The 23,423-nt window shown below is 41.5% G+C and overlaps 1 protein-coding gene across 2 annotated transcripts in view; it reads left to right on the top strand.

The window, feature by feature from the left end:
- Positions 1-7,811: 7,811 nt before the first annotated feature.
- The window catches only part of LPCAT2 (lysophosphatidylcholine acyltransferase 2), a 30,893-nt gene continuing 15,281 nt past the window's right edge, over positions 7,812-23,423 (top strand). The window contains exons 1-8 of one of the 2 annotated variants that reach the window (XM_039721411.1): positions 7,812-7,989; positions 13,587-13,726; positions 14,730-14,947; positions 16,190-16,302; positions 18,898-18,958; positions 19,974-20,032; positions 21,208-21,242; positions 23,192-23,246. In XM_039721411.1, coding sequence (XP_039577345.1) covers positions 7,882-7,989; positions 13,587-13,726; positions 14,730-14,947; positions 16,190-16,302; positions 18,898-18,958; positions 19,974-20,032; positions 21,208-21,242; positions 23,192-23,246 — 789 coding nt within the window. In that variant the 5' untranslated portion in view covers positions 7,812-7,881. The remainder of the gene's footprint in view (positions 7,990-13,586; positions 13,727-14,729; positions 14,948-16,189; positions 16,303-18,897; positions 18,959-19,973; positions 20,033-21,207; positions 21,243-23,191; positions 23,247-23,423) is intronic. The other variant, XM_039721410.1, reaches the window with a different exon arrangement.

Raw genomic sequence — 23,423 nt, 5'->3', positions numbered from 1 at the left:
CTGGAGGTGAACTGTGAAGGTTAGAAGCGAGATAATATCAAAATAAATAAGCTATTGGTAGCCCTGATTTCTAACAGCTCCCTCGTACTGCAGGCCTGAGGTAATCAGCAGCTGGGCAAGGGGCCAGGCAAGACTGAGTCTCTGCAACCAAACACAGCTGAAGCTGTCGAAAGACAATAAAAGGTGGTTTTGTCTCAGCTATCTGAGACAGCCCCAGAACTCCACTGAGCCTGCAGAAGGGACCTCAAGAGTCATGGACTTGTCTTATTATTTAAGGAAGTCACATCAGCTGAGGCCCTTAAACTCGTTTGGACACTGCACTAACACACTGAGCAAATACCTCAGTGCATTGCTAGAGACTTTCAGCATTTATTTATTTTTCATATTAAGATACAAAGTGAAAACATTCTTCAGAGGCCATACTAACCGTAAAATATTAAGAATTTATTCTAATACTGACAGCTTAAAAACTGCATGGGCTGGGTCATGAAGCTTTACAGCTGGAAGAAAACAAGCTCCTTCAAACACAGGAGCTGGAATGAACTCAGATAACATCAACAGAGACATAAAATTTAGCACACTGAATGAGTTGTTCTTTTTTCTTTTCTTTATTCCATGTAAGACTCCTGAAATCATTCTTATTATGATAATGTGAAATAGAAACTATTAAAAAGATATAGTGAATGTGAATAAATATAAATGTTGGAAATATAATGGCATGTTAATAAATGTTAAAACTGTCAACAAAAAAAGAGAAATTGCAGTTCTTATGACAGCTGTCCATACTGATACTATCACCACAAGAGGCTTGATTTTAGATGAAATAACATTATATTCAAAGGGAAGGTTCAAAACAAAATATACTTTAATTAAAGAAAAATATTAACATTAAGAAACAGAAGGTTCTGATTACCAAAAAAAGTTTCAATATGAGGAAGAAATAAACATACACAGAAACATTTCGGTTATGGGAAATTGTCCTGAATGCTGTGCTCAAAATCACTTTTTTATTATGTGCTTGACATTTGTCTGAATTTAATACCTGTATGTGTACCACAAAGAAAACATTTGTAGTGTGTGGATATTATAAATAACTTTTCCACATCTAGTTTCTACTCACAGTAGGATCTGCAGTGGAAAGAAATAAACAGAGCATAGCTTAAACTCCACATAAACCAAAATAAAAGGCATCACAATATTTCATACAGATCATATACATATATATCAGTTTTCTGACAGCAAGTTGGTCTTTATGACGTTCTGCAGTGAGGTACTGAACACATACTAGAGGCTGCATAAAGATCATTGGGGATTTATCGCCCTCTTGTGAACAGGGGGAAAGTTACAATCTTCCTGAAAGTGAACGTGCAGTTGTTGCTGCTGCTAAAGAATCCTGTAGTAAAAACACATCTGTACAATTAATAAACAGAAATTCAGGTTAATAAAAAGGTAGGTCTGCTGGTTACTTTAATAACCTATAATAATTTTGTCAGAAAAGGATAAATTTCAAAATTAAAAATAATTCTAATTCAAATCAGAACAAGCAAGATATTTTTCTATGTAAGCAGGAAAACAGTAATCTAAATTTCACAAACTCACTGCCTAAAGCACTGATGTCAAATGTACAGACTAGCTCAAAGGTGTGTTAATCCCTGATTGCAGGCCCAAAACATCCTTCCATTTCAAACAGAGCAGAAGGATGAAAACACCTATTTTTGCCATACAGAAAATACAGCCTTTTAACTGCAAAGAATAATCGTGGGTGTAAATCCAAATTTGTTTGCAGATGCCAGTGAAGTTTGCAGACAGGAGCAGGGGTGTCTTGGTCCAGCACTCCACAGCAGCTCCAGAGGAAACAGGCTAGCTCAGCACTGGGAAGGCATCACACTTCTACTGAGTTATTTTTACAGAGCTTCCTCTTTGTGGTACTCCTTTCTTCCCTGCTGCTCTGCATCCACTCAGGGCGTCACGGTGAGTGCTCCTTTCCTTCTCCATCTGTCTGCTATCCCCCTCCTTTACCAAAACACCACTGAAATCAGGGCAAAAGCCATAAAATGTTCAGGCAAAGTCACCACCCCTCATCAGACAAAGCTCCAAGGCCAAGGAGCTGTTGGACACCAGGGTTTCCATTGCACACCTTGCCCTAAGGATGGGCAGCTACATCATTCCTTCCTTCTACCCTTCCCTTCTTCATGCACCCCTCACTAACTAAATGCTCCAAAGGGAACCCTTCCAACCTAAACAACCCTGCAACTGCTCACCCCCACACACTTCCCTGTGTCCCTCACCAGACAGAGTGCCCACCATGCCCTTCCAGTTCCCTCTGAGGCTCAGATCAGGATGTCACCACATAAGCACAGGCTTTCCTGGGCAGCCATGGGCCCTTGCTGGGTGCGTGCACAGCACACCCTGTGTGTTAATACAAATCACTTCTGGTCTTCTGTCACCACACCTACTCACAAGATGGCTCTCTCCTGTACATCTTCAACAAAGAAACATTACCAAACTCTCTCCTGAGATTATTAGCAGATAAGATATCAAGAAGCCAAGTGTCATTTGATCATGAGTAACAGAGGACCCTCATCCTGAGAAGCAATAATAACACTGCCTTGGAGGAATCTGAGAGCTTCTGTTTGTTTGTGCTGCCTTCCCTAATTTAAAGTAAATAAAGCATAAATCCTATCCAAATGAAGGCATCACCGAGCCCTACTAGCACTACATAATAACCATTTCCCTGAAAAACTATGTATTAATACCACTTAGCATAATGAATATTTAAAATGATACTGCAGTAAAGAATATAAATTCACCTATGCCTTTCCTCTTCTTAGTAGTGACTGTTAATAAACAGCTTTATAGCTATATTTATATATACTATATTTAAATGCAATTAGTTCCATACATTTCCAGCTTAATAAGAAATAATACATATTCATTTCTGCTCATTAACAGTCAGTATATAACTCTTAGCTAATGAACATTCAATTATGTTCTCTGAATACATTGTGGGATAAATTCTCTTTTTGTTGCTCATATCAGTTCACTTCAATTCAGTTGCAGCTAATTAAAATTCTTTTGCTTCATGTAGACAAACCTGGGTTTTTTGGAGTCCCTGGAGACTTTTTTAGGAGTTCTGTTTTATCTTTATGTACAGTCAGCTCCCTAATTAATGCTTTAAATAGGGTAAACTCTACTGAGGCTCCTGGGTTCAGTTCAAAGGAAAAAAAAAAACCAACTGGTAATTTTATATCTCATTCTCACACAAATCACTGGAGTCTCTCGTTTTCTTGTAAATCTACTTTTTTCCTTTTGTTTTCAGGTGAATTGAATAATCAGTGAAGGTGCCAGTTTGAGAGCACTGGGAGCTGGAGATGCCCTATCATCAACTGAGAGCTTTCCTTACCCAGAGGAACAGAAGAGAAATTCTTGTCAAGTTGTCTAGTTCTGCAGCCAGCTCAGGTGAGGAAGGAGGAATCTCCAAGGGTACGTACCCAGTGGACTCCCTGAGATAATACCACCTCCATTTTCATTCAGCATCAGCAAGAGTCAATGATATTTTTCCCTAAATTGTTATCAGAGCTGGTTCAGCAATCTATCTGCCTGTCTAGGACCAAAATTCCAACCTACTCCACTGAGACTAACACCACACAAGCTGAGCATCTACTGAAGTGTCTCCCTTTGCAGAGGTCATTAGTAGATATGACTTGCTAAAGGAAGTGATTAGGTTCTTGCCTCTGATTTATTTGCCTTATGTCCATTAAGCACTGTAAAAAGAAGGAAATTCAGCAGAAGAAGCTTTAGGGAACTTTCAGCAAGAAATTTTTCTCTTTGGTGTAGCACGCCAGGATTCTTTTACCTTATGCACTTATGGGATGGCGTGGATAACACACTGGGGACAGCAACCTCCCTGTGACAAAAACAGCTAGAAAAAACTCTCCAATTGAACAAAGCATTTGAAAACTTACCAAGCAAACACTGTGAACCTTCTGTGTATCAATATAAGGAATATAACAAAAAACACAGAAAGTCTAACATTTAGGGAAGAAGGGACAGAGGCAGAGAAACAAATGTCTGTAAGAGAAAACATCTAGGAATACCCAAGAGAAAGATTAGCTTTAGTGGTGTCTCAATTCTATTTAATATTAAATGAAAACTCCAAGATATATCTATCTCAGCACCTGCCTTAGAAGAAAAGGTTTGCCTGGGTTTGTGTATACATGCATGCCCCCATGTGTGCCTGCCTGGATGGGTGCATGCATGCAAGTCAGCCCTTATCCACTCCCCAAGTACCTGAGCACGGTGAAATGAGCAGTCCAGAACTGCTTTCCTTGCTTGAAGTCTCACTAAACCAGTGAATTCTATGAGAGACATGCAGAGCTGGATTCCCAGGAGACTGAAGTCGATTGACAGAACCCTAAGGAGTTTCACACCCTGTGTTATCCAGCCTGCCACAGCGCCATTTACACGGCATGACACTGAGGTTGTATGGTGCACAAAAACCTTTGAGTACACACAGCTGACCAGGATAACACTGGAAGACTGTCTCAGGTGGAGAAAGACAAACTCCATGTGACTTGTGTCACAGTTTTTGGCTGCCCTGATCGCTGCAGAGAATATGCTGCCAGCTGGGCACAGATGGGCACGAAGAAGGCATTAGCAGGCATTCTTCCAGGATGGGGGCACAAACACAACCAGCATTAGGGCACCATGGCCTAGACAGCAAGCAAGCTAGAAAGCAAGCAAGAGAGAAAGAAAGTCAGAAAGTAAGCCAGAAAACAAGAAAGAAAGCAAGAAAGAAAGTAAGCAATAAGTTGCTGAATTGAAAACAGAAACACGCAGCAGTCTACTGCTGTCCTCATACACATTTCTCACAAGTAGTTCACATTTAGTACCATTTAGTTCTTTTAGAAAGAAAACAGAAAATCAGAATGACACTTTGCATGAATAAGTTTTTTAGCTAGTCCTCCAGAGGAGTTGTTTTTCTTACAAGCACTGAACAGATGCTCCCCAACTGCTCTGTGCAGCAGTGTTACACAGCCAGGCCAGGAGATGGCAGATTTTTGTCAGACAACAGCAGGGAGAAGGTCAAAAGCAGATTTTCAATTTCTGTATCAAAAATGTCTTTGTACATGTGTTTTTATAAAGGTAAAACAACAGCCCTGATCAAAAGAATTAAACAGACAAATGTGAAAAAGATAACCTTCTTTTAGCCTCTGGTTCAGACTAGGAATTACTGACAGAAGAGTAAAAAAAAAAGTGCAAATATTTCATATTCTGTAGTATATGCTTTTGCTTAGCACAAATTTTATGATAAGAAGAAAAGTTAGAGTGTATTTTCACAAAAATGAGGAAGAGAGCAAACTGTCCCAAAGGCAGCTGCAATAAGGCAGATATCTTAGTCAATTTTAGACTGTATATATACAATTTATATTAAACACTATAAAGCTGCAAACACTTAAAGAGAAGAGCTGTGTCTGTTTATGAGAGAGAAAAACTCCTGTCTTAACACTAGGGAAATGTGTACTGGGTTTTCATGTATCACTAATATGATTCATTTTCATGAAGCTACACCTGCTCCAAAGCACTTTTCTACTGTTTCTAGGCAGAATCAAGGAACAGGGTAAACTTCTCAGGAAAAACCTCTGCTGTCCTAGTGACCTGCAGAACTAAAGCTGTAGTTTCAACCAAGAAAAATAATGAGCAGCAAGTCAATGCTACTTATTCCGTTGAAGTCCATCTTTAGCACCATATAAAGCTTTTGGTGAAATATTCCAGATACCAGCTTTGCACAAGCTTGGTGTTATGTTAGCAGTCCAATTGATCAAGATTCAATTTACCATAGATTCAGAGACAAAAAAAAGGAATTATTCAAAAGAGATGCTGACCCTAATTTAGCCAAAGAATTAAATATGATCGCACTTTCTCACGTGTTCTGAACAATAAAGGTTTTTTTGCACTGTGCTTGTCTTTTGGTACTTGTGATGTTAAGCATTTCATATTATGCTATAGCTAATCAGCCTTAGAAAAGCAGAATTTACATAATCAATATTATTGTTTTTCTTAAATGTACAAGTCACCAGAAGCACTAATGTAGATATGAAAAGCATCATGTCTGCAAGGCCACAGTGTGAGTCAGAGGATCAGGCCAGTGGCAAAAAAAAAAAAAAAAAAAAAAAAAAAAAGCAGACACTATTATATAGTGATATAATAATATAATTTGTCAGACATAAATTAATCCTGCCCACCCAGTTGCACTGGTCAGGCCTCCTAGCAGTAGTATTTTCTGTTTGGATACCTCAAGAAAGATGTGGAGAAATGCCACAGGAAAGCTTTAAGAATGCTCAGATATGTAGAAACTATCACCTGGGAAGGAAAATCTGAAAACATTAGTCTGGTGAAAGCATTAGAGAATCACAACAGTACACAAGTGTACAAAAACTAGCTGCAGAGAGGAAAGGGACCAGTTCTTGCATCCATCTGAGGGTGGGTATCATCTACAATCAGATACAGAAAAAATAATCTCAAGACATTACCAGAGAAGTGCTGGAACAGATCAGCTAGAGAAGTCATGGGCTTTTTAAAAAAGCTTGTAAAATCATCTGCCAAGAGTGATGGAGGTAGAATTGATCTTTCTCCTCTGGAGTTCCCCCCAGCCTTACTTTCTGTGACAATTGTGCTGATCCAGTTCCTTCACAGCTCTCAGCTTTTTCAGAAGACAATGTTGGTTTCAAGGACTGACAACCGCAGGGAAATCCTGGAAACCAGCCAAGGGAAATCCTACACTCATCAAGCTTCCATTATAGGCAGGCTTCAGTTAGCCCAAATATATCATTATGACTACTCCTTAAGCACCTGCAGTTGCAAAACACAAATAATTATTTTATAATAATAAAGTTTTGTGAATGCTGATGGTATCTTTGTGGAAGCAGAGACGTCAAAGTGGGAACTGAACCATGAGATGTTTATAATTAGTTTCATTACAGCAACATGAACAGTCTGGCAACATACAGACAACTGTTATGCCAGGAAGTACCAACATTTTCATGTGAAGGAGAAATTGGAAAAAGCACCATAGCAAAACGAAGTGTTTGAACCAATGTCATGCAAGAGGCCAGCGGCCTGGGCCCAGCGCTCCCTGCACAGACAGACAGGCGGCTCAGCCCCACCACTGGAGCAGATTCCTGTGAGAACCCAAAAGCCTGCTTCCTAAATGTGGTCAGCGTGGAACTTCCTCTGGGGTGAAGCCAGCAGCAGCCAGGCGGGCAGGCAGAAGGTGCCGGAGGACGGAGCTGCAGCGCGCCCGGCCCGGCAGAGCCGCTCCCGGCGCATCCCTCAGGGCGCACCTGCGGGAAGGGACGCCACGGGCATCCGGCACGCCGAGAAAGGCTGCAGCGGATCTGCAGACCTCACGTGCTCAAGAACCAGAATCACTGTACCAGCCTTAGCAGCAGTGAAAATGCACCACTGCCCTAGAACGACCTTTGCCGTGGGCCACGACAGCGCCGGCCCCTCTCCTCTCCTCTCCTCTCCCAGCTCACGTTGCTCCCAGTGCTTACGGCCAGCGCGGCTCAGCCGCGGAGCCTGCAGCGCACGGCGCGGGGCAGGCACGGCAGGGCACTGCAGGGCTGCGGGTACACTGACCCCGGCGCGGGGCAGGGCACGGGCAGGGCTGCGGGGTGCGGCAGGTCACGGACCGGGCACGGACCGTGCACGGCAGCGTTGCGGGCACACGGACCCCGGCGCGGGGCAGGGCACGGCCGGTGCTGCGGGACACCGACCCCAGCGGGAGGCGGGGCTCCCGCGGTGGGCAGGGCCGGCCGGAGCCGCTGGCCCCGGGCTCCGCCGCCGGCTCATGCGCAGCCGCCGGGGGTGGCAGTGGCGATGGCGCCGCGGGTGTTGCCGCTGCCCAGGCAGCAGTCCTTCAGCCCGCCCACCGTCCTCAACCCCTTCGTGCATCCGGGCGGCCTCAGCGCCGGCGACAAGCTGCGGGTAAGGCTGGGGGGTGGGCGGGAGAGGCCGCCGGGGCCGGGCCGCGCTGCCCCGGGCTGGGATGCGCTCGGGAGCGCGGCGGGCACGGCACCCCCGGGCGCGGCTCAGCCCGGGCGCGGCTCTGAACCAGAGCTCCGTGCCTCCGGGCCCCCGCGGGGCTGTCAGCGGTGAGGGCTGGGGGCACCGGGCGCTTTCGAGCCCCCTTGCCAGGGCAGAGCGCGGTGTGAGCGATCGAGGTTTGAAAGTGCCGCCGGCAGCCGGGGCTGCGGGGCCCGGCCTGCCCAGCACTGCCCGTGCCCAGCGCCGCCCGTGCCCAGCACTGCCCGTGCCCAGCACCGCCCGTGCCCAGCACCGCCCGTGCCCAGCGCTGCCCGTGCCCAGCGCCGCCCGTGCCCAGCACCGCCCGTGCCCAGCGCCGCCCGTGCCCGGCACCGCGCCCGCAGGACAGCCGAGCAGCCCCGGCTCCGGCTCACCTCTGCAGCTCCCGGCTCTGCCGAGAACAGCCTGCTAGTGACAACATTTCCTTCCCTGTACGGCATAGTTTCCTTCCTGATCTAACCTGGAGAGCAGATACACGGGGAAGTTATGTAAACTTCCAAAGATGCAAAGGGTGATTTCCATAAAAAAGTCACTTTTCTTGAAATTAAGTTCTTCAGCCTTTCAGAGTCTTCAAGCTGCATGCTTGCTCAATGCATACACACAGGGGCTTACTGGCTTCAAACTTAAAATTTTAAACACAAGATTCAAAACAAGCTTTTGGAAATATTTGTGCAATCATTGCAGATAACACATCATTCCTAGAGAATACAGTGCTCCTGTTTCAATAATTAAATACTACCCATCATGTCAGATGCCCCAGCTTTAGAATTTAGATGTCAGCTTCTCTCTTATATGAAAAGCTAAAGCAGAAGATAACTTTTTCAGTCATGCTGTTTCAGATGCTTAACTGGCTTTAGGCTGATTTTAAGCCTGGGATAGGGAGGGGGTAGTGAATCTCTTGGCTCCATATCGTAGGGTGTACAAGAAAAGATGGTCCCCCATATTCCACTGGGTCACTGACTGGTGTTACTGGATTAATTGAATCATGCCTCTGAGCTGAGTGCTGTCCCAGTATGACTTGTGTACAAACAAACACTAGACTTACAATATACTCATACAACTAAAAAAGCTTTGATTCTTAAAACATTCTGTAAAAATTAGCTGATGAACCAAACATGAATATATGATTGAGGACAATGAGGACATCAGTGTGTGGGTGAAATTAGAGCATTTTCTGCTGATGGTTATAAATATCTGAAACTGACATATAACTAAATATTTCATGTTTCATATAGATCTTTGTCAAGTTATAAACAATGTTTGCCCTGAAGATAGCTGGGTAGAGGAAATGTGAGAAAACTGGAAAACAATTTCAAGTCCTTTTATCCCGTATGTTTTACTAGCAGCCTGGCACACATTTCAAGTGCATCTGGATCAGTAGCTTTAGGCATGAACCCTGAAGAAAACAGTTTCTTAATCAGATTCCAGAAATGAACAGCTTTCTGTGCCGCCTGTCCTTTCTGGAGGGTGCACAGACTACTTTCAAAAGCTTGCATTTTTAAGTTACTCCATAAAGCACCTGGAAGGAAAAGCACTCATCTGGGTTAGGGCCTGGTGGTTCTGAGCTGAGGAGCTAAACAGTCACAGAATTGCAAAGCAGAAAAACACACAAGAGAGAACCTTTTTTGTATTGTGGTTTGCTCCCTTCTGATCTTTTCCCCTTATGGTCATAAGGACTGGGACACTTCCTGCTGATTGCTTTGTCCTGTGAACCTCTGCTCCTCTCTTGCTCAGCACTGCCAGCCAGACCTGCTGGGAATCGAGGCCTTACCAGACAGAGTTGCTATAAATTCCAGAAAAGGGAAGTCTCCCTTCTCTTTCCGTTCACATCAAGTGTAGTGTTTCTCCATTCTTGCATGTTAAGGATAGTGTTGTCATGTCTCCCCATTCTGTACTCATTTAACATACACCAATACAAACATACAATTTCAAAACCCTCTTTGGGAGTCCATGGCAGGATTTCCATATGTTGGTGACCTTGCATGTAAAGGCTGCTATGTACCTGGTGAGTGGAGCTTGAAAATGAGGTAGGGTGGCTGTCTCATTTGCATTTCATTCAGCTTCATATATAAAAACAGCTGGACTGAAAAGTGAGTGAGAAAATTTTACAATTTCTTGCCAGTCTTTTTTATAGTTTACAACCCACCCTTTGTCATTCTTTAGAATGTGCAAAGCAAGGATCAGTTGGGCTGTCCTAAACATCTTTATGTGCCAAATGATTTTAAAACAGTTGTCAAATACTTCTGGTTTCCATCCTCTGACTGAAGTTGGCTGCAGTTCATTGCTGAGATTTTTCCTGGGTTTTAGTTCTTTTGGTCCTGATTGCTCACTTGCTGCCATAACTTCTGAACTGCAAATGTAAAGCACAAATTCTAGTCATTACTGGATTCCAATTTATTCAGAAGAGATGCTCAGTGGACTTCTGCAGTGGTGAACTGTGTAATACCACAGTCAGCATGCTAAAAGCAGTATTTTTGGAAGCAAGCAGCTGGACTGCCTGGCAGAGCTGTGACATCCTCTGGATGCTCATGGAACACTGTCCTGCCCTGTGTGTACTGCTGGGGGCCAGTCCATCTGATCACAGTTCAAGTATTTCAGTAGGAGCTGGGCTTCACTCTGGTCCCCAGCCTGCTCTGCTGCTGCTTCTGAGATAATTTGACAGCAGCTACAGTTGAACAAAATTTTATATGGAATTCTATGGCTTTCTGCTTTTCCACTTTAAAGGTTCCTACCATCCATGGAAGTATAATCCCATGTATTGATCAAAGATCAATCAGCTATGGGTGTGGGACCTGCACTGCCAGGACTGCTGCAGTGACAGGATGTGCAGTTACTGCAGACACAGTAAACAGAAAGTACATGGGTGATTCAGTAAGTGGGAAAAAGTTCTCTGGATGACTCAGAATAATTCTATCTTGGTGATTACTGCACAGAAGCTGAAATGGCTCTGATCCTACTTAGTAGTAACTAAGTGTAGTTAACTTTGTTTTTTTCTCCTATGCTTTCCCTTTTCTAGTCTACCTTGACCTTCCTCTTTTCTGTCCTTTTCTTACCCTACTCTGCAGCTGATGGAGCAGAAACCAACTCTGCCTCATTACACAGTGACCTAGAAAGCCAATGGCTTGCATCAGCAAATCAGTACCACCTGTGCATCTGCCTAAAATAGATTAATGAATTTATTAAAGTTTTGAAGAAGGAATTGTTTTGCTTTTGCTATTGCATCCTTTATCTTTCATTTTAGGTCATTACATATATATTCTTTTTTCATGAAGAAAAACATTATTTTAAGTCAAACCACACTGATTTATGCTTATCCTGCCTATTTTGGATAACTGAATGCAGCTGAAATGTTGAACTGGACTATAGATCATAGTGAAAAAGGATGTATATAGAGAAAAAAACCCCAAATCTAATTCTGGGAGACAAGCAAGGAGTCTTTGTTAGTTTATCTTCCTAGCCAACTTTCTCAGATTTGCCACAACTGCCACCAGAGTGAGTGGGAGCTATAGATCTGTAGGGTCAAACCTGTCATGCTCATTTCTGTGATCCAGAGCAGTCCTTTACCTGTTATCCATAAAGTTATGGTTAAAATTCCATAGCTAGTTACACAGAAATGTTAAATAAAAGAAACAAATAGTCAGACCTAAATGTTCAGATTTCTCCTGGAAACACACTGTATGGCAGTGCTTGCAGAACATAAACATCAACACAGCATACCTGCTCATCATGCTCATCTGAATTTACTCTGTGTACAGATTTCTCCTGGAAACACACTGTATGGCAGTGCTTGCAGAACATAAACATCAACAATGAGTGTACCTGCTCATCGTGCTCATCTGAATTTGCTCTGTGTATCCACTGTCATGTTTGGTCTGTTGCCACTGTGCCTGTGGTAACACAGAAGCGAGTCCTGAAGGCCCCAAATTCATCTTAATCCTCATCAGTGTCAGAGGGTTTAGAGGCAGATGGCAGAGCCTCTCCTGAATAGTGACAAGGGGAGGGTAAAAGGACATTACATGAAGATGGAAGGGATTTGGTGGGAGGGAAAGGACTGTGTTGGTGGAAGGAAAATTAGAAGCAACTGAGTGTATCAAAAAATTGGATAAAGTATACACTAAGGTGCTTATTTTCAAATATACCACACTTGTTCCTTTTTAAAGAAAAGAGGTGAATTAAAATCCACTGTGATGTTAATAATCACAGCTCTAGGAGATTGCAAACTATTTTATAAAGCTGACTTAAAAATGCCTTGCTTTTTCTGTACAGTAAGAGGCCACTGTTAAAGAGCTGACTAGAAAGGTTGATTCTGAGAGAAGAACACTGTTGTTCAGTTGAAGATTTTCTTAAAAAACAGTAAAGCATAAAACACAGTAAGCTCACAAGAATAAGTTAAACTCTCTTAACTCTCCTTCAGTAACTTCTCCCATACACTTGAAGTGGTGGAGCTGTCAGTCTGTGACACACTCTCAGATAAATTTTGGGGAACTTGAAGAAACAGCCCAAATAAATTTTTTAAAAAATCACTATTACAGTTCTTTTGGAGTGTGTTTTGTTTTGTGCATAGCTTTTCACACAAACTGGTCCTCATCAGTGAGTGGCAGCAGAGCTGGATTAGTGCCAAAGGGACTTAAATCCTTTACTGGTTTCCCAGGAGTTCTGGGCTCTGACCTGCTCACACAGCTCACCTGCCTCCCAGCCCCAGCCTTGCTCAATCTGCACGGTGCTTGTTGCACCATAAAGCCAACCTTCAGGATACAGTTTCTAACCTAATGTGCTGGGGTAAAACAATTAAGAATTTCCTCCTGCCCTGCCCTGTACCAGAGCTGCCTGTGGTGCCAACACACCTGTTTCCTGGAGCTATGCATGAAAATAGGCAAGCTAAAGATTCCTTTGGGAGGGCTGGGGATGATGTTTGAGGATTATTTGCAATTAGGGCAAGTAAAACCTTGGTTTTGTTCAAGTCCCAGCTGGAGGAAATGACATTGTGTTGTGTGTGCACTGCTCCCTGCAGCAGTAGTGGGGACCACTTGCAGCAGTATTGTGACTCAACACAAGATTTGTCATTTGAAAGGGCAAGAATACAATTAGTCATCTTAAGGATCCGACTTGACTTCTAGATAGGCAGCTAGAGATAGAAAGCTCTGGAGTGGAGTTATGTGTCAGCTGGGCAGACTCATCTGGGCTGGTTATGTGCTGCAGATCAGGGCCAAATATAAACTGGAGCCAGCAAACTTAGTTTACCCTCTGTGTCTAGTGACATCCAAGCCAAAAATGTAAATACTCAGATACTCCAGCCTTTCCTGAAATGGGAGCTCAGAAGTGAAAATGAAATACCGTTAATTACTTCCCATAAGAGCACTGGAATCATTAAAGCTTTCCTTACTAAATCACAAAGCAATAATGGTAGTACTTTAAAATAGTTGTAAAGTAACTACACAGATAGCAGAATCATTTCTGTTGATACCATTTCTTAAGATTTTTCACCTCTTTTTTTCCAGACTGCTCTCCAGGGGATTTTTTTGCTTCCCCTCCGTGCCATATGCATCACGTTCATTTTACTGCTAGCTTGGCTGTCTGCATCAATTGCAACTTTCTGTCAGCCTGGAGGAGGATTTCTGCCGCTGGAAGGATGGAGAAGGTGAAAAAGTGACCAATGTTTGTGAAAGCTGAACTTTTTTTTCCCTTAATAACACAAAGCCAGGGTCTAAAGCTTTTTTTCCCCTTTCACTCCTCCTTTTGATTGAAGAGGATTCCTCAGTTTTTACCCATTTATATGAAGCAAATTTTTAATAAGTATATTTTACAAAAATAGTGGACCTTTTTAAGTAGGTAGATTTTCAGTTGTCTTGAGGCTAAAAAGATAAATTATATAAAAACATGTATAGACTATCTGTAAGCCAGGACTTCAGTAATAATCCTAACAGGAATATTTGAGAAAAGAAATTCATTAAGCAAGTATTTTGTAACGTGGCATAGGCTGAGCTCCTGTGTAGCCTTTGTCATTTTGCTGTGCTATGATTCTATGACAAAATTAGCTTTGACAGCTCCTCTCAGCTGCATTGCCCTTGAAGTGGTATTTCACAGCTGCTTCTGTGGGTTCTGGGTTTCAGTTGCTCACTTCTGACCTCAAAGTACTGCAGTTCCCTTCTAGCCACAGTGCACTGCAGCTGCAGGAGGAGAAGGAGACACAGGAGGTGAATTCTAGCAAGACCAGAAGGTTAGGGATGAAAGGAATGTGTCCTCTCCTGTGGGAACATGTTCCATTAAGGAAATATTGTCATTTAATCTTATTTAAAAATGACAGTAAAAAAACAGTATCAGTTACATAAATTCTTATGGTAAAGGACACTAAATTTGCTAATTACCCCACTCAAAACAGTGTTATGGTACAATGCCATGAAATATGCCATGAGAAATAGTGTGCTTGGGAAGAGGCTGTACACTGCCTTATCTTCCCTCAGGAGAAGGTGATGTCCCCTTCCCTACTTCCCCTTTAGCCCTACATTCTGCTGGTGAGTAGCATTGCTACCCTGTGTGGGGCCCCATTGCTGGTTAGAACTAGGAAATCTGTTAGGGGCTTTTCTTTTCAAGTACAAAATAAAAACTGTAAGCTGGACAAGATTTTTGTTTCTTTTTGCAAGGAGGATGATCCAGACAACCCTGCCCAGCCTGGCTCGCGCGGCGTTCTTCGTGATGGGATTCCAGGTTAAAGTGAAAGGGAAGGCAGCCAGTCTACTGGAAGCCCCAATCTTTGTTGCAGCTCCTCATTCAAGCTTTTTTGATGGCATTATTTGTGCCCTGACTGGAATGCCATCAATAGTGTCTAGAACAGAGAATTTGTCAACTCCAGTATTTGGCAGTAAGTATTTATGAAAAAACCTGAAAGTTGCAAGTTAACAACTTGACATTGGGCCAAAAAATTTATCTCCTGTAGTGATTTAAGGGCAGACTTTTAAGCTTTATCTTCCAAAGATACTGACAAATTATTTCCAGTGAAATTTCTATGACACATTATTTTTTTGAATTTGTAAAAATGCCTAAAAATTATGCTGTTTCTTTTCAGGTATGATATACAATATAATTTTGAACTTCTTTTGTACTGAATGCATGTTTTGCAGCTGCTCAGGCTGGAAACTTTTTCTTTCATTCTCCCAGTAGTAACTCAAAAAATCTGTTCCACTGCTGTCTTTTAACAGTGTAGCCCACAAATGTGGGTGAAGGTTATTTCAAAACAGACCCAAACTACAGTAGTCTGGAAAATACCATATTTATAAGATTAATCTTGCAGGCACTGTTATGGATTTTTTAATGGGAGCAAGATCAGGAAAGAATAAAAGAGGAGTTACTCAAAAAGGAAATGCAGGGAATGGAAAAGATCAGATGAGTCATGCTTCTATTATTTTCTCCTCCTTCTGGCACAAAAAGAATCCCCACTTGCATTATTGCTAGAATCAGCTGTAGACTTTCTGCTGGCTATACAGTAACCCAGAACTAAACACAGTAGGCAACACAGCAAAGTGTTTTTGTGGAAAAGAAATGGACAGAGAATATATTGATTTTAGCTTAAAAGCACAGGATGGGGACAGAGAAGATAATTCTTCGCCAGATTTCTCATGACAAAGGTCCACACATTTTAATGTAGACTTCTGATTAAATGAGGGTTTTTTTCTGTAATTTATATTGAAGCTGTGCATGCTTTGTAACAGAAAAGGGAAGGCTAAAACTACGTTTTGGGTGCAGTCTGCCTGAGCTAGGCCTGAGTGTGGCCTGTGAGCAGACCCAGTCAGGTCACTCTTTTGAATTGTGTGGAAATGCTTAGTGAAAAATAACAGCAATATTATTAAAATGTGTTTGGGTGAATTTTGCATGTTTATATCTACTGTAAAGCTCCTCAGCTGGCAGGCTGGGTATGTCTTCTGCATCTTATTTCCCATTTTGCAGAAAGAGAATAACAACACTCTTATCAATTTAGTCTGGAAGTTGTTTGTGTGGAGTCTGTCTCCTAGTATATAAATAACATGGTTTTGCTATAAGGAAGCCTTGAACCCATGTGTTTTCTAGGCACTAGTATAAGGCAATTTCTTTTTTATCTGTTTCACAGGAATTTTAAGATCCCTTCAGCCTGTAGCAGTTTCTCGTCAGGACCCTGATTCTCGGAAGAACACGGTTGCTGAGATAACTCAGCGGGCATTGTCGAGAGGCCAGTGGCCACAGGTAATGAAAACACCACTGACTTCTCTTCGATCTTGTATTCCTATTCCTTATTCATCGTGCATCACAAGTGACCAGCTGGATAGGATTCTTAAAAGGTACAGAAATGAAGTCAGCTCTCAGGTATATGACTGGGTTAAGAAGGGAAGAATCTGGTGTCTAGAAGGAGTTCAAATGGATCCGTTAAATCCAACCATACCAATTGCTGTTGCAAATGCAAATGCTCTTGACTTTTTTTCCCTTTTCAAGTCTTAACATGCTGCCTTCAGTGTAGCAGGTGAATTGCATTAGTATGTGTGGATCAGTAGTCTGAAGCTAGACCATAGAGCTGTGCTCACACCGTGTGGAGGATGAGCAGTTGGTGAGATGGGTAACGCAGACTGTCCAAGATCAGTACAAACAGTACTTTAGCCCAAAACTTCAGTTTCTCACATAAAGTATAGACGAGGTGGAGCTCTGTTCATTTTTCAGGTTAATAATGCACTAAGCCCAAGATTTTTAATTGATCTGAACCATGGAAGGATTTTGACATGGAAGCAAGAGTTGTTTCTTCTGCAGCGTTTCCCATGATCATTCCTCAGCAGCAAGCTCTGTTCTGCCTCCAGTCCTGGGTGGCTTTCCATCTGGAAGAGCTGATGGGGCCGGGGCTGATCAGGAGGGAGGAAAGTGTTGAGGCAGCAGCTCTGCTGCGTATGTGAAAAGCAGAGGCCTGGGATGGAAATCCACATCTTTTGGAGGAAGAAAGACTGGGAGTGCATCTACTAACATCTCATGTGGGAGCGCCTTTCTGCTTTCTTCTTGTTGCATTAATTCTGGACTCACAGTGCCTTCAGATACTATAAATACAATGTCATTGCCATGCTGCTGGATAGATCCAGTCAGTGATACTATAAGATCTTTCTCCAAACATCTCCTGTGCAGATTTTTGTATAAACTCATGCTTTTTCTTTTGAATTATCTCTTGACTTGTTTTCTTGGAGGTTAATTTACTTGAAATAAAAACAGAAAGTGACTGGTTCAGTAGCTGAATTTACAAGGTCTCTTTAGTCATAGTCATACTCCCTAAATGACTAAGAAAAATTAATTTTTCTTCACTTTTGTTCCACTGAGTGGCTTTTGAGGAAAATTAAGAGGCAAGTGAAGATAGTAGACTTCAGTAGGAGGTATCTGTGACAGCTAGACCTGCTGTTTACTGCTCTACTTTCTGAACAGTCTCTAGAAACAGAGACCATTTAAGTAGGTAAGACCAACACTTGTTGGTTCTTTTTGTAATGGCATTATTTACACATTTCATACATTTTTACTTCATAAGTACCTTTCTAAAAGCTTTTTTAACATTTAGGGTACTTTGACTCATAAATGTATTTTTCTAATACAATTGCTCTAAATAATTTTATAGCCTCCATTACTTTTTGAAATTTGTCAGTTAAACATGCCAAATTTTTTTAATACTAGGCTTACAGACTACCCTGGTACTTATGATTAGTGAATACCCTGGTAGACCTGATCTCCACTGAAAGCAGCATGGGGAGGAAAGGGAAGTGGGCTCCTGCGCCAGTGCTGCACTTGGGATGAAACCTAGATATGTATTGTGGCATAAATAGATTATGAGTCAAGTAATCTGGGAATCTCCAAGACTGAGTCAGCAGTACAACTGAGGGTATCACTGGGTGATTCCTAGTCCTGTGCCCTGGCCACACATTCTGATTACAGGATGTGTCATGGAAGACTGGCTGTAACTTGCTGTGTGCAGTTGCCTCTGTCATACCCTTGAACAGTGTGTGTCCCTTGGGTGTGACCTGCTGAGGCCTCTCTCACAGCTAGCCTTGGCCTGTTCATTCACACTGAACTGGGAGCACACCTTGATCCAGACCATTTTGTGCTGGGGTGTTTTTAGAATGCTGCTTATGATCCTGTAGTTTTATAAGAAATACAAGTCTTGTGTTCCATAGGGGGCTGGATTCAGTGTGTCACACTGCAGCTCACAGTGCCCTTCGTGTACTATCTCAGACACTGATCCAGAAACCTTCTGGGTGCTGGTGTGTCTGAGTCACTGGGTTCAGAGGCTGCTGTGGTGTGCAATGCCTTCAGAGCTCTGCCTCACAGCAAATGCCTTCTCTGCCTTTTGCTCTGCTGCTCAAGCTGTGTTCTCATCACAGCTGGCATCTCACTTGATGGCATCTTCACTTGTAAATGCCCAAGTACCTCATGCACTTCCTTTCAGCCCAAACTCCCCTATTTATACACCCAGCAACTCAAAAAGGAACTGCTGTCAGAGGAACAATTCTATTATTACCAACACTAAAATGACAAGTGAAACACTTAAAGCCTTCTGTACCATATTTCTGAACTGATAAAGGCCTTTCCCCAGAACTCCTTTCTTGGGAAGCATTGGTTTCCAAATCAAGATGGACCAGGTTAAAAATATAGTGAACATCCTTCATTAATATGTTTGTTTCCTTTGGAAACAGTAATGATATTCTGGTAATAGAGTACAACACGTCACAGAGGTCAGCCGGTGCATAACAGATACTAAGGTACAATCCTTTTATGAAATATATGTGTGTGTATATATTTTTCTCTCTCTTTAAATCCAAGATACTGATTTTCCCAGAAGGCACCTGCACAAACCGATCCTGCCTGATCACATTTAAACAAGGTGAGAGATTTTATCCTGTTGTTGTTGGAAAAAAATATGTGATACTAATTTGATAGTTGTAGTAAGGACTGAACTTTTGAAGGTACATCATCCACAACAGCGCTGTTGTAATCCCTTACTTTATTAAAGTTTCAGAGGTACTAAACCCACTCTTTTATACCAGTCAGCTTATTTCCCTGGTTAGTGCAATTGTGTAGGATGCAAAATATCTGTGACATATATGAGTAGTTAGTTGGGGGATTTTTCTGAGTACAGTTTTCACCTAATTTATTTACTCAGAAACTCAACTGTGATTGTTATGAGATAAATGTATGAACTTCCTCATGTGATATTCTTTTATGTCAGCTAACAGTTGGGCTATCTTAGATTCCTGTAAATTTTGCCATGCAAGACTTAGCAGCCAAGTTACAAAATGTCTTTGTGCAGCACTTAGCAAGGAAGGACAACAAATAATTTTTAACTTTTTTCATTGCACCACTGATCATTATGTTGTGCTGCCCTTCAGTTAAGAAAGGAGAGCAATATGACTTTAACTGTTTTACAGGGTCTTGGGTAGAAGTGTTAAAAACCATTACTACGTGGCCAGATCCGTATCACTTGTGATAATCAGAATACAGAGTGATTCAGGAAATGCTCAAAAGCCTTGTGAACATCTCATCCTATGAAATTAATGCCCGTCAGTGGGGAGATAATGCACAGAAAATGAGTTTGAACAGTCCAGGGATCTCAAGCAGCTTTCTCCTTGAGATGGAGCTGAACCCTTTTCTGTCCCGACATCTTGCTGGTTGTGCTGCTGATTTAAAAAACAAACCAAAAAACAGAAACCCAACCTACAATATAGACATAAAACCCAAATCAAACAACAGACAAAAAACTGAAGTAGAACACTTCTCATTTTCCTAGTGTTTTTAAAAAAGTCTCCTTCAAGGTACTGTTGTCTGAAATAAATCACTTAAAGCTCCCAATTGCTGTATCAAGCTTAGTTGTAACAACTAGTTCTAATTTATGGCTGCAGGTGCCTTTCTTCCACGAGTCCCTGTCCAACCTGTGTTACTCCGATACCCCAACAAGCTGGTGAGCAGAACACTTCTGTTACTAACTGAGAAGGCAAAAGTCTGACTTAAGTGGTACCGACAATAAATACTTTGCATTGTCACTAAAGAATATATTGTCCTGAGCTTTAGCATTGCTAAAGCTAAGCTAAGCAGCCAGGCTTCCCAAGTGTCAGCATGTTGTAGTTGCTACTCTGACTGTGCAAAAATTACTGCTGGGCGTCTTAGCTAAAGGGGGGAGACAGGAAAGTGTTGTGACGGAAGTTGGAAACTTCCTGCAGTGCCACAGAGCCTGTACTTTGAAGTCTAAAATGGACACAACTTCCCTATTTAGTCATCATTTTCTGGTTAACCTCAAGATAGCCTTACTGCAAAAGGACTTGTGAAGTTTCTGAAGAGAAGCAAAGCTGAGCCATGCAGTACATCCAACACCCCTCCTCAGGAGAGCAGCTTTGCAGATGTTCTTTTCATGCAGCATTCCATGTGCAGCTCCACTGTACTCTGACTGTAAGGCTGGAACCTTTTCAACTTTTTTTAAATTACCTGGTCATCCAACAAATCCAGGAAAGACCAAACTTTCACTTCCTAATGTTTTGTTAGGATTGAAAATATGGTTGTTATTGTTATTTGCAAAGGCTCCTTTGTGTAAACCTTTCACAAATGAATGTCAAAAGTGAACCACTCGGGGGATTGGTGTCACATTTCACTGATAAGATTTAAGGATCTGCCAGTACACACTGTAAATATAATGTATAAGAAGTAATAAACACAGAGAGAGGGAAAAAAACAACAAAATATCAAATAAAAAGCATGATAAATTATGCAGAAATGTCTTTAAAAACTAAATGAGACATATTTATGAGAATGCCTCTCTAAAGGGACTGGTAAGGCCCACTGACAAAGTCTTACCCATTTTTCTTTTCCCTGCTTCTGTTGTTTAGATCAGAGTGAATGATTTACAATATCTAACTAACTATAAATGTTATTCCCAATTGTTTATAAGAGTCTGCCATACTTATTTCCAAATTTTTAAGGCAAGGAATCCTATCTGCCTTAATACCTTTATTTATTTTCACTATACGCCTATAAAAACATCATCCACTTTTACTAAACTTGTGCCTGTTTTAAATTGTAACTTATCTGCTCACCAACTTTCATCTGGTTTTGTCATACATTTCTGTTTTATTTTTTCCTTAGGATACTGTGACCTGGACATGGCAGGGCTATTCATTGTAAGTTTCTTAATCCTGCTGAAAATTACATACAGAAATTTTTCCCCTGTCTGCCAAACAGATTCCACTAAGCCAAGACACATGTTCTTCTAGATCTGTTTTTATGAGGGGGAAATACTTGGGGATAATGCTGTCATGCAGTAGATTTCATATCTGAATGGCTAGAGAGAGGGTTAGCAAAGGAAAGTATTATTTCCAGTTCCATCACTTTTTTTTTTCCTCTTGTTTCATGCATTAAATTAGAACAAAGGAAAGAAAAGTATTAACCTTCACAACTGTACTGAAAATATGTCTGGAAAATACTTTCCACTTCACAAACATTCATTAAAATGTGCATTTTCAGAATCCATATACCACATTCTCGTGTGGAATATGTAGTGTATCTAAGTACAATAGTCCTGATTTATTAACTAACATTGGGAAAGCAGGTAATTTTGAAACACATTTGGAGTAGTGGAGCAGATCATAAGCACCTTTTAAGCTATCTTTATAAATAAATAAATACACATACACTTTTTAATATACATAATCCTGTCATCTGCACACTTAGACAATGGACATGATGAAGTGTCCATTTTGGTTTCCCAAGATTTTTTCCTGTTTCTGCTATTGTTGATACATTTATCAGCTTACTGAGACTAGTGAACATTGCAAGTTCAGTACATGCTGCAGATTTCCTCCATAGAGGATTTACACTGAAAGATTAAAATAGAGCTGTGTCTTCAGTTATAATAGATGGAGTAGGAGTAGACGAAGAAGGAAATTAAATCAGAGTTATTCCCATGGGAGGGAGGAGGCTGCCCATTCACTCAGAGTAGAGAAATGCTCTGAGCCTGGTGGCTGGATGGTGAAGGATCAGATCAAAACCTGTGAGCAGGTGAAAGGAACTGCTTAGCAAAATTGTGAGGAGAGAAGGGATGGATGGAGAGGAATCCATAGATTCTTAACAAAACTAACTGGAACCAGGAGAAGAATATTCCCTGCACAAACATGCAGATCACAAAATGCAAAACTGTCTCACTCTTTGTAAAACTTCCTGGATATTGTGGCCAGGACAGGACAGTACCAGTCTCCTCAGAAACCTCCTGGCATAGTTCCTGCTTTTACTTACTACTTCTCTCTTACTTTTGTGCCTTGCTGGAAGGAATACCTGATGTTATGTGTTAGAAAATCAAGCATTAAGAGTGGGCTTGTGCAGAAGATAGACACGATTCCATAGATTCTCTTGCATTTTCCCTTTTCTTTTCTATTTAGTCCAAAACAAGAACAGAGAAAGACTGCTTGAAAGTTTTCCATTAAAATATACCTGCTTTAAAGATCAAATGTGCATTTCTGCTTCAAGATCACAGTGAAAAGAGGAAGTCAGTAGTAGAAGTGACTATGCTTATCCTCTTTGGCAGTTCCATCCTCCCCTGAGCTTATCTGTTGATTCTAAAATTTGTGACTTTTTAAAAAAGAAGATGGTCCTGACCCTATAGGCACTTCATTAACACTTCTGTGTAAATGTTACTGTAATTTGAAAAGTGACTAGCAAATACTAACAAATCCAGTTCTGCATACGGAAGTTACTGGTCCTATTTTGCAGCTGAGAGAATAAAAGATAAAATAATGCTTCTTCTCGGAATCAAAGGTCTTAAAGTTTAAAATCCAGTATCCATGGACCTCCTTAGAGAGAAGGGGACATTTTACTGGCCAAAGAGCTGTGCAGAATTGTTAATGTTCATGAGAGCAGACAACAAGTTGCCTGCCCCATGAGCAAGCAGCAGCTATATACAGGAGCCCTGTTAGAAAAAATGTGAAAAGTATCTTTTTGGGAAACTTCACTACAAGGTACTTAAAATCTTGCCTAATACAGGCTTTGGGTTTTTTTTTTTTGTGCTTTAAAATTGACATGCAAATTCTTCTGTTTTAAATAAGTAAAATTTATTTTTCTTCCTATTTACCTGCAGTAAAGAGCTGTGCATAATGACATTGTGTCAGATCTCCACAAGAGTAGAAGTTGAGGTAAGAATTGGAAATATTTTTTATTAAGATTTAGCAACCAGGGTATTTCCGCTTTGATATAATCATAATATAATAAATTATTCACATTATTAGTTATTTTTAGTGAACAATAAATGTCTCAGAAACAAGAACAAGCATCATAGTAAGTAATAGATTAATTTGTTGTCCATATGTATG

Source organism: Passer montanus, unplaced genomic scaffold (assembly GCF_014805655.1).
Source record: "Passer montanus isolate IOZ18808 unplaced genomic scaffold, ASM1480565v1 scaffold45, whole genome shotgun sequence".
NCBI classification, from domain to species: Eukaryota; Metazoa; Chordata; class Aves; order Passeriformes; family Passeridae; genus Passer; species Passer montanus.
The sequence above is the reverse complement of the archived record's forward strand: the minus strand, read 5'-3'. Positions and strand labels throughout refer to the sequence as shown.